General features: G+C 38.8%; 1 protein-coding gene across 6 annotated transcripts in view; it reads left to right on the top strand.

Annotated features, from left to right (window-relative positions):
- Positions 1 to 12470, top strand: part of KLF12 (KLF transcription factor 12) — a 479922-nt gene that overhangs the window by 412153 nt on the left and 55299 nt on the right. For all 6 annotated transcript variants that reach the window (XM_067016247.1, XM_067016246.1, XM_059042250.2 and 3 more), the window contains exon 7: positions 6441 to 6598. In XM_067016247.1, coding sequence (XP_066872348.1) covers positions 6441 to 6598 — 158 coding nt within the window. The remainder of the gene's footprint in view (positions 1 to 6440; positions 6599 to 12470) is intronic.

Here is a 12470-nt window from a genome sequence, read left to right as displayed (position 1 = left end):
TAGTACCATTTTTTTAGATTCCATATATATGCATTAGCATATGGTATTTGTTTTTCTCTTTCTGACTTACTTCACTCTGTATGACAGACTCTAGGTCCATCCACCTCATTACAAATAACTCAATTTCATTCCTTTTTATGGCTAAGTAGTATTCCATTGCATATATGTGCCACATCTTCTTTATCCATTTATCTGTCGATGGACATTTAGGTTGCTTCCATGTCGTGGCTATTGTAAATAGTGCTGCAATGAACATTGTGGTACGTGACTTTTTGAATTATGGTTTTCTCAGGGTATATGCCCAGTAGTGGGATTGCTTGGTCATATGGTAATTCTATTTTTAGTTTTCTAAGGAACCTCCATACTGTTTTCCTTAGTGGTTGTATCAATTTACCTTCCCACCACCAGTGCAGGAAGGTTTCCTTTTCTCCACACCCTCTCCAGCATTTGTTGTTTCTAGATTTTTTGATGGTGTGGCCTCGATATTCCATTCTGAACATGGTGTTTGATTTACTAACAAGGAAGTAGTTCTTGCTTCCGTCTCTTCTGTGGCAGAAGCTGATTCAGAATTCCCGTAGGTGATATTTATGTCCTGTTGAAAACAATTTTAAAGCAAACTTTGGAATACAGTACAAAATATACTCTTTAAACTGAATGTTCCCCCTTCCCTTAAGGTAACTCTGCCATGCAACCAACTCTAAATGCTTTTTGGTACAATTGTAAATAAACTAAAATGGCAGGGAAGGAGCTAGTTCTATGTTCTTGATGGTCAAGGAAGACCTAATCGCATACCGCTGCCAAACTCAGTCTTCTAAAAACATGTCCCTGGAAAGAAATACATATTTTACAACAACCTTAAGACAGTATTTTTAAAGGTAGATTAATAGTAAGTAATTATACTGAGTATCTCTACTGGCAGTATTGATAAAACAGTTTACCTTAAAATTCTCAAGAGAAAAGTATATTATAGCAGGCTACGTTTAAGAATGCTCTTATGTGCTGTTTTCTATAATAGGATTAGAGAGGAAATTTAAATGATACAGATTATTTTGTTGCTTTTTCGTATTGTGTTATATGCTGGTTTATATTCCTGTTTACCTGAGTCAATAGAACATATTAATAACTAGGATGGGGTTCTGGAGTCAATCAACCACTTGGGTTCAACTCCTGGTGTGGTCACCAACGTTGTTTTGGCCTCAGTCTTAACCTCTCTTTGCCTCAGTTTCCTCATCTGTAAACTAGACGTACTAATAATATTGACCTCCGAGAGTTGCTTTGAAGCTTAAAGCGTTTCGAGCAGTGCCTGGCACATGGTAAGCATTCTGCAAATGTCAGCCATCATGGTTATCCTCAGCCATCCTCCTTGGCGTTCTGTTGAGATGATATACGTGAACTTGCTGAAGCACCTTCTATCCCTCTGTTTTCTGCTCTTGTTTTAAATTTTAGGATGTGTGTGTCCTCCCTTCCCAGCCTTAAATCAATGCCCTGGCTTGTTTTTTTTCTAACTCCTATAGAAACTCCAGTTTCAGTGAAGGGCGTCTCATCACACTCAGGTCACTCGTGACAAATGGCCTTTTATTACGTGCTGATTACAGTTAACCTTCATTTCTTTCATGGCAGCCGTGTGGTGCCTTCTATTTAAATAGAGCTGTTCCTGGATATGACTTTTCGAGGCTCTCTGGGTTTAATTCTAATTTAACTTGCCATTCCAAGTGGGACTATTGTGTAACTGAAGGCGTGATGCACTCATTTGTTTTCTCTACGTCTAATTATTACAACGCAGTGCCTGTGAGGCCCCCTCGGTCATTCATTCACTTTTCTAAATGGTGGAACCTTCTGCGGAAGGGAGTGGGCCTTTAGTTAGTGTTCTTTTGAACTGCACGGATATGTTTATTAGTGCAGTGTCTGGGAACACACTAGCAACTCTTTTACCCTGACCGTTTTCATCATACCGGGCTTACTACCAAGGATTATTGGAAGAATCCTCTGCTGGCGTAGGCAGTAGTTTCTTGCGCATTTCCATTCTTCAGAGCAAGGCCAACTTTTGAAGCACACAAGTCAGTGTGTGTGCATTTGAGGATACCGGAAGTGCTTTGGAAACAAAGGGCACATGGCTTTCAGAAAGCATAGAAAGGGCAGAATAGAAACAATTATAGCTGTTCTGTTACCAAATACCGTACTTTTGAGTCCAGAGTGAGACGGGACAGGATGAGTTAGAATCATTCCTTCACCCTTTCACACTCACCTGGATGCTTACCTAGGATCAAAGGGAAGCTTTTTCTTTCATTCACCAGTGTCCTATACGACGTGTTCACAAGGATCTCAGCAGTCTCCCACTGAGAATTTTAATTGTAAGCCATGCTTTAGAATGCCATTCTCTTGAACTTAGAGCAGAGAACCAAGGCACTTATATGTACATGTGGTTTTAATGGTTACCCAGAATCCCAGATGTTCAGTAGCCACTTTGTATACTATAGCATTTAAAACATGAAATTTAGGGAAATGAGAGTAAGAGTGAGGAATTGAGTGACCATTATTGGAAGATTTGCAGTCAAAGGATCCTGGTAAGGATTAATTAACCAATGAAAGATTCATTAATTAGTTGACTATATTAAGTTTAAAATTAGGAATACCTGACTCTTCCATTCATCCATCTATTCATTCATGCTATATTTAGCAAACATTTCTTATATGCCCACAATGTTCTAGGCTCCAGAGACACAGAAATACTTGGTACCAGCACCATGACTATCAAATTTCCTGCCATGGGGCTTCCCTGGTGGCGCAGTGGTTGAGAGTCCGCCTGCCGATGCACGGGACACGGGTTCATGCCCCGGTCCAGGAAGATCCCACATGCCACGGAGCAGCTGGGCCCATGAGCCTGTGCATCTGGAGCCTGTGCTTCTGCAACTGGAGAGACCACAACAGTGAGAGGCCTGCGTACCGCAAAAAAAAATTTCCTGCCATGGACTTGGCGTGGCACCCACAATTGTCTTCCACCTACAGTGCCCCCTGACTGTAGGATCATGCCATGAGCCTCAGTACAGCAGCAGTCCTCTGTGGAATTGGGTTGTCCTCTCCTCTTCCTGTGTTCTTTAAGCTCTTCTGCACTTTTTATTCTTTTTCACTTCAGCCCCACTTACCTTCCTGCCTTTCCACAAAGAGATCAAATAAGTTCTGAAAGGTACAGGCTAGCCTAAGGTTCTTTGATGTCTTCTGAGGGTGTCTCTACCATTTAAAATGGGGAAACCAGGGAAAATTTTACCCACTGAATATCATTTTAAAGCTAGTTTTCGGGCTTCCCTGGTGGCGCAGTGGTTGAGAATCCGCCTGCCGATGCAGGGGTCACGGGTTCGTGCCCTGGTCCGGGAAGATCCCACATGCCGCGGAGCAACTAAGCCCGTGAGCCATGGCCGCTAGGCCTGCGCATCCGGAGCCTGTGCTCCGCAACGGGAGAGGCCACAGCAGTGAGAGGCCCGCATACCACAAAAAAAAAAATAAATAAATAAAAAAAAAAAATAAAGCTAGTTTTCGCTGGGTCCAGCTATTCATTGCACATACCTTTTTAAACATTATTTTTCTCGTCATCATCATCTTTACAGAGATACCTTTAGGTGGTTGTTCTTCATAATGTCCTAAAACATTTCTCACTTTAAAATGAGCAAAACCAGGGTATGAAGTTTTGTAGAACATTAAGGCCATCCACCTAACCTGTCTTCATTTAATGTAGATTCAGAAATCTGAGTGCAGTAATTTTATACCATTCTATGGCCCTTGCTTTCCCTTCTCTGCCTGCCATATAGTTCAGTAGTTGATTGACTATATAGCAGCATTACTTCAGTCCCTTAAAGACCTACTTAGTAGTTACTTAGTTTTTTATTTCAGATTTATTTTTCACTTTTCTCTGTATACATGTATATACATAGCAAGATAAATAGCTAAAGTCAACTACGGGCAAACAATATGTGTATGTGATTATGCCTAGTTACATTTAGACTTCTGCAAATTAGTGTGTAGAAATTATTGTACAAAACAAAGGGTTCTTATTATAGACTTTAAGTTATAATTTGAAGGAAACAAATACCGTATTATATTCTCAATTTAAAAGATGTCAAACATACCACAACTTGAAAGTTTCTAGTTTTGAGGGCCCCCAGTGACGAGATCCATATTTGGTTTTATGTCTAGGTATTCAAGAAGTGAGTTACTGTTGCCCTATTATCACACACACACAGTCTTAATTATTTGCAAAAATCGCAGCCTATGCCAGAACATACCTTGTTAGGAGTGACTAAAGCTCTTCTCTCACGGGCAGACCTGTCACACTATTTTGACTCTTTTCAGAATAGGCTCCAATCCCTACAACTGAGTCAATGGTGTGGAAAACCGCAAATCCATATTGAGTGATAAGAAGGCTGAAAAAGTGGCTTAGCCCGTATGTTCTTTCCTTCAACTACTAGAAACCTCGCACAAAACTGTTTAAGATACTAGTAGATAAACATCATTTATATTTGATCTTATCTAATAATATGAAGCTTTGGCTACTGAATCTGTTATTTGTACAAGTGAAAAGACGCACTGAAAACCTAAAAGGCAAGTACATGGACGGAGATATTCAAAACAAGTTCACCGGAGCAATGTTATAGTGAAATATTAGAAATAGTTTATATGTCCATCACCTAGGAAATGGATTTTAAAATGCTGGGATGATATTCTTTGGACTACTCCCGTATTTCATCTGAGTCAAGTATCAACCAACTACAGCCCATGGATCGATTACAGCCCACTATTTGTTTTGTAAATAAAGTTTTATCAGAACATAGCCATACTCATTTGTTTATATATTTATCTATAGCTACTTTCATGCTGCAGTTGCAGGGTTGATTTGTTACAACATAGACTGTATGACTCTCAGTCAAAATAAAATATTCACTCTCTAGCCCTTTACAGAAACAATTTGCCAACTCCTGATCTAGGTTAAAACACCATCTATTGTAAAATACACCATTACTTTATATACCACTAAGAAAGAAAAAAAATATGTCAAACTATGACAAGCTGTCAAATGTCAGAAGCATCCTGCTCTTAGAGACATTAAAATATTAAAATATTCATCTTAGAACCAATAAACTATGGTATATAGCATTTCAAATAAACAATACAGTGTATCAGTATGAACAGATCTCACATCCTCGGTGTCAAGTGAACAAAAGTCAAGTGTAGAACAATTTGCAGAATGATGTGAACAGCATATTATTTATATGTCTCTTAAAAAACACCAAACAATATAATGAGTTTCCATGAATGCAGATATATATCAGTGAGCATGATTTAAAAGAATTGAAAGAATTTAAAGAAAGCTGATGATAGAGGTTTTCCCTGGGAGGAAAAGGGACCAGGATAATGATAGAAGGGGGGGAGGGGTATCTTTATCTGTTGTTCTCAGATTTTTCAAGGATTGATTTATTAATAGAAAGGAATTTTAAAAAGCATCAAAGCATGGAAAACCTGGAAGAAAGTAATGTCAAAGTATTAATAGTGGTAAATTTTTTATAGTAGGAATATGGGTGATTTCTTTTTTTTAGTGTATTTCACTGTAATTTTCAAGAACTTCATGAATAACTAAAGAAGATGAGTCATGTTCTTTATTTCTATCTCAATCAAAAGACATTAAGGTTGGAAGAAGTACTTGTTAATCAGTTACCTGACATTACAAACTAATCCTGTTTTTCTACTGTGGCATTAAGGTTAAACAATGTAAAAGTCAGGGCCAAATTTCATAGTTAAAACTTTTTTTCATAATGTGCTACAGCTAATCTTTCAATACCGTGAACTTTATTCCTCACCGTGAAAAACCACCAACGAGAAAAGTCAAATGTCAGGTGCATTTTACAGAACTTGTCATGAGTCATGATATTGATGTACTGATGTCATTTCTTTCAACCCGACCTTGTTTTGAAATTACGTTGTGATTTTACACGATTTCATATGTTGTCACATGCAATTCAGACCCTCATGTTACTTATTAAATGCATTCATTTTGTCATTTGTCTGTGGCAGGTCTTCCTAAAATATTCTCTGTAAGTGTCTTCACAGGTTCAAAACTTGGAGGGATAGTTTTAACACTGCCAGAAATAATCTTTCGATGATGGGGATCTACTCACTCACCACTGCTTTTATTTAGTTTTTGTTTTTGTCATTTTGTTGTTATTTTAAGCATGTCTTTCTCTCCCTAAGAGTTGTTTCATCAAAAATAGGTCTGGCTGCCTGCCTTCAAGATTAAGAAATGAAATGTGTCCCAGAAGGTGACAGCAGGAAACGTGAACATGAGACTTTGAGTCTGTATGAAGCTGCAGACTGTGAGCCTCAGGTCTCATCGCACTGGAACCAACCAGAGTGCTGTATTGCTCACCATTTAAATCTACTTTTTCTTTTTCCAGTTCAATCTCACCATTTAGTATTGAGAGCACAAGACGCCAGAGAAGGTCTGAATCCCCGGACTCCAGAAAACGGCGTATCCACAGATGTGATTTCGAGGGATGCAACAAAGTGTACACAAAAAGTTCTCACCTGAAGGCTCATCGAAGGACGCATACAGGTACAGCTCTGCAGGGCTTCTCACCTGAGGGTCGCTGAGAGTCCAGAAAGGGCCAGCTGCTTGGCTTTGGAGCCATGAGTGTGCTGGAATGTTCTGTGCTCACCCGTGATATGTGCGTCACATGTTCCTCTCTGAGTGGAGTACATTCCCTCTCTCAGTTGAAAAAAGGCCTAAGTCTTCGTGAAGTTTAGCAAGCAAAGAAGTCTTTCTTCTGTGTCTTAAGGACTTTTCAAATAATAGTATGAACACAGTGGTCTAGTCTTTTTCATAATCAGCGTTGCCACTTAATCATTGTCTAGTTATGAGGTTTTAAAATGTCCACGAAACATGCCAAACAAGCTGAACAAAAGGATTCTCTTAAAGTTATCGTTTTCACCACCACTTAGATCATGTTTGTCTCCTCTTGATCTCATCCCCCAAATAACCAAACAGATGAACCCCCCCCCAAAAAAAAATGGAATAAGATTGACATATACATAGCACTGTGGGGAGTTTAAAACAATACTTCCACATGATTCCATTTGATTCTCACTGGTATTTTTTTGTATAAGGAGAGGATTTTTCGTATTCACAGTGCACAGAGAAGGAAATTGAGATCACAGGTGATTCACTGACTTTGTCGCCATCCATTCACCCATGCACCTACCCAGGAAAGAAGCCAGTGACTCTTCGCTTAGCTCCCTGCCCACCCCATCAATCCTCTACCCCGTGTGTCCCCCACCTGGCATCCCCTGGCTTCCTTGGCTTCTGGATCCCATCGGGTTCCATCCGTGGGAGGCTCTGGGAAGAGACCAAAGGTGGAAGGAGGGACCCCCAATTCCAGAACCTTTTGGTCAGAAAAGTGACTGGTGACTGGAATGTGTGAACCTCGAAGAAGCAGAGAGAAGAGAGAAATTCGTTCACACGCATTCCTGGTAGCAACGTGCTATAGAGCCAGTAACTATCCTCGACAGGAATCAGCCTCCAGCACCTGCCTCTATCTGGGAGCTTCATCACGTGTAACAGACTCCCGTGGGGCTGCGTAAACCGTGCTCCCATCTCAGATACATTAAGGTAACCACACTGTATAAACTGTTTCTCAGCTGAGGTAGCAAAATCATTTAAATCGTCATTCTTTGCCATTTATTGAGTCATGTTCTGATATCAGATTATTTGAAAGCTGCTTTATGGAGACTTTCATGACTCTGATCGTTAAGATGGGACATCTTTGTGTGTGTGTGTGATGACGTTATAGCACGGGTTGCTTGCCTGAAGTCAGAAAAGCTTTATAGAATCTGGAGTTTACTTCTGCTTATCTAATACATTAATACTGTTACTATTTCTAAGGTAATTCAACGCAGTGTGCAAACCGTCGCTCCCATCTTTCCTCCCTGTTCCCAATCCTTATCCGTTTTCTACTTAATTCCAGATTTTTTCCTCTCCATTGATCCAGAGCTTTCCCAGGAGAGGTTTTCATCTATTTCTTCGGCGCTATTTTTGAATCAATTTTCTCTCTTTCTTTTTATTTTTTGGATCTGAAAAATTAAGCCATTTAATGTTTAAGTTAAGTTTTTATTGAAGTTAGTTGATTTACAATGCTGTGTTAGTTTCCGGTGTACAGCAAAGTGATTCCGTTTTACATACACCTATATCTTTTTTTTTTTTTTCAGATTCTTTTCTCTTAAAGGCTGTTACAAAATATTGAGTACAGTTCCCTTGCTATATAGTAGGTCCTTGTTGGTTATCTATTTTATATAGAATAGTGTGTCTTCGATTTTCTCATGAAGACCAAGAATGCGTATAAACACATGAAAGTTGAATAAGCATGTTTCATCCTATCAGTAGACAGTGAACACCAGTCAGAGGAGTACGTATGATCAGCTCATATTACTGACTTCTTATGGGAGCATTTCAGTTAAAGAAAAAAAAGAGTGACCTTTCTTCAGTGAATCCTCGTATATTTTGAGTTACTCCTATTTTCCTTGAACTTTCCAAAATACTTATTATCCCCGTTATCACTCAGGCACCCTCTATGTCATTTATGCAAGTGATGAACAGTGAAAGAGAGGAAAAGGTTTAATGAGGTACTATGAAAGGATTTAATGTTATGGCATGATAGGATTGCATCTTATAGGTTTTAATATAGATTGTGAAAGTGGGGGAGATGTGATGTGTGCATTATAATTCAAAGCAATATAAACCTTTAATGCTGAAGCAGGAGTAATTAGTTTGGCTTATTAATAAGATGAAATCATCGACTCCTAGGGTCCGAATGGACCTTATATGTCACCAAGTCTAGTTCGTTTCCTAGTTAGAGGGATCGTTGGGTGTCGTCTTTCACAGAGAACCAGTCCCTATACTATGCGGTATTCTGCACACTTAACATATTTTTTCTTTCATTTGATCCACACAATAACCAGTGTCATTATCTCCTTGGTATGAGTGTGACTCCCGGTCAAGTATTATTTCCCATGTCTCCTTAAATGCCTCGCGTGACAGAGAGCTTTTTCTTGTGCAAGACAAGTTGGGTGACATTTCTGAGGGCGGAGTCCTCATCTCACAGCCCTGAATTGTCTCGTATGGCGTTGTTTGGCTCCCGTTGTCTGGTTGTCCAAAGGAATCGCTCCAGCCATCACCATGTAAATTTCACTTCCGAGACCCTGGTGTTCCTGTCAGCACTGTCATGAACCACTGGTACCTTCATCTCTCCAAACCAGACACCCGCGGTTCTCCCAGCCACGTTTTCCTAGGTATATGCCAACATATCACAGCATCTCTTAAAGTTTTCACACCACAGATTGAGGGAAGAGCTCTTGTTAATGGACGTTCTCTTAATAGATGTAAAGATAATGTTAAGTCTTTTAGCAGTTGACTCTGTTAGGTGGTCATCGAAATCAAAAACTGCTGAAAACTGGATCTGCCCACCCCCTGTACCTACAACGGATTTCTTTTCAACTTAAACCTGCAGTGGTGTATTTGTCATTGAACCTGTCCCTCAGATGATGGCTCCCTTGGGAATAGTGGGTTTCCCGTCACTGAGGTGTTTTGCCCCAGGCTGGATGACCTCTTGTGGGAGATACAGGACAGAGCCATTTCTATGAGGGCTGCACATACCCTTTCAAGTCTGGGAAATAATTATACTGCATCCATTTTATTGACTTGGGCTCATTATTCTAATAAACTGAAAAGATTTTGGAGCTCTCCCTGCCCACCTTGCTTTTACTTTTTTAGCTTTCTCCTTCAGCTTCTCCATTTTTCCAAGTACTGAGTAGAACAGGTTCAAGGAAAAAGCCCTGAGATGTGATGTTGGAGACCTGCATCCAAGTGGGTCTTAATTTATTAACTTATAGCTAAGAATCCACTTAGTTGTACTACCCCAATCCATGTTTCTTGATCTCACAGCTGCATCCAAAAGTCCTTGTGAAATTCCTGCTGCAAACCCAGATATGCCAAGGTCATCCATCCACTTAGCAGAGAAATACTCTGCTCAAGGCAGAGTCTCCTAAACTGCCAGTCAAATAACAATACTTTTAAAAAGAAAGAAATTTGCTTGATTTGCTGCCACTGGTTCAAAGTGAGCCCATACTGGTTTCTGATTTATAATTACATTATTATTATAATTCTGATTTATAATTATAAAGACAAGATTTCATAACTTCAGGTTCAAAGGAAAATCAACACTAGTTCTGTAGGGATTCAGGTTGACTTGCTTTGATTTTAATAAATATCTTCTTAGCATTACGCTTTGCTTCAGGCGTATTGAGTACGTTATTTGTGTGACCAGTAATAATGAATGTGAGGTTTGGGATTATAACAGATGACTTATGAGAACTACACACGCGATGGGAGGTGAGCAAGGGACGAGACACTTTCTTTGAGAAAGTCATGTTTATTCTACCTTTAACACTTGATCTTTTGTGCTTTATTAGTACATGATCAGTCATCTGTTTAGGACTTATACGTACAGTAAATTAAACATGTTTGTAGGAGCGTGAAAGAGGATCATTTTCTATATATTAACAAGGAATTTAGAGTTGAAAAAAAAGACATGCTGAAGAGTACCTTTTAAAAATAATTAAATATCGTTTCATAAATGTGCAGTTTAGATAATAACATAAAGGTTTTGACCAAATATTTTTAAATGCCTACTAACACCTGTCTGTGGTAAGTTGTTTAAGGCACGTTCAATAGAAGGAAAAAATATATATCTCGGTCATCGCATGCACCCCTTTGTCAGCAGGTACGTCATTCGTACTCACTGGTCTAAATTGTGTGTTTCCTCTGCATGAAGCAGTGTGCAGTGTATTTAAATGAATATGCAGTGTATTGAAATTAAAGGTCGTTTAAATCTGTGCTAACCATAACTACCATGTATTAATACAATGAGTTTCCCTCACTTTAAGACTTTCATTACTTATTAAGTGATCGAAATATGAATTTTAGAAAAAAATGGTTTTATGAGTTTGATATTGCTGTTTAGAATTCTTACGACTTTCTAAAAATGTATGCCATTGCGTTTTCTAAAATGCAGTTCAAGCAAATAACACTCAGGCACCAGTGATTCTTACAACCACTAGATGGCGCACTACAACCAATTGTTGGGTCTAGTCTAAGAGGGTCCAAGGAAGAGTCAGCTAGAACCCTCTAGTGGTACGTTTGACACGGCGTGATGATCAGTGCTCTGCAGAATATTATAATTTAAGGATGAACAAGGAAACGGCAAGATTGAAAACCAGATTTTTAAATAAGTAATTTTTACCTATAAAAATGTTGTTTCAGATGAATCTGAATTTGAACATTTCAACTTGGTATCCTGCTTTCTAATAAATCTGAGGCTCATTTAGCCAATCTTGTCTAATAATCATTTGAATTCATATGACAACGATACACCAAAGTTTGAAAAAGTTAGTAAATATAGAGCAGCCACATTTCTTATGTCTGGCTTTAGCAAAAATGATTCATATCTGAATTTTACACATCAAGGAAGTTAACTCATATGGATGCTTTAACAATTTTAATTTTGATTTAAACGTCTCTAAAAGGTGTCCTTCCCTACCTTTACAAATGAAAGAAATGATGTATTATTTAGCCCTTCCCTTGAGGAACAAAGACTTTGTAACTAATATCATGTGCTATAATTAATATCAGATAACGACTATGCGTGTACGTACACACACACACACACACACACACACACACACACACACACACACCCCAGTCCAAAATGCTTGTGGATTCCATGCTTTTTCACTTTCTTTCTTGTCTCATTACTTCTCATTGCTATTCCTATATTTCTCCTAATTTGACATCTTTTTATTGGATGAGATTCTGAAATGATTTGATGATATCCTACAAAGAATATCATGAGCTATGTGACAGCTGTGCATCTTGGTGGCCTTTTGTTCACAAGTCTTGGGGTTGCTAGATCTTACCTTCAGGCGATGGGGTGCTGCTTATACTTTCACATCTATCTTCATTAATTAAATAACTCATTCCATATAAAGCTCCACGTCAGACCCTCTGTCTAGATTCATTGTTAGATTAAAGCATAGGGCTTAGTGATGCCAGGATAATGCATCACTTAAGAACAAACTGATGTTTTTCAGGTAAAAATCGTCTGCAAATAAACTGTTTGCAGATCTTGGCCAGAGAGCTCACAGATATGCTCCATACTGGTAACGGCGAAGAAATAGGAAACTATCGTAGAAATAGCACTAAATTTGAAGTCAGGCGAGATGAATTTGTCTTTGGCCCCTAACTGGCTTGTGAGCTTAGACAAGCTACTTAACTCTATGTATCTCAGGTTTTCTATTTTTTTTTAACTTTGAACATAAATATAGCAAGTTGTTGCATAATTACCACAGGGGGCCTTATTTTTATATCCCCAGTGAAT

This window comes from Kogia breviceps, chromosome 16, assembly GCF_026419965.1.
Source record: "Kogia breviceps isolate mKogBre1 chromosome 16, mKogBre1 haplotype 1, whole genome shotgun sequence".
In the NCBI taxonomy this organism is placed as follows: Eukaryota; Metazoa; Chordata; class Mammalia; order Artiodactyla; family Physeteridae; genus Kogia; species Kogia breviceps.
This window is presented reverse-complemented; position numbering and strand designations above follow the sequence as displayed.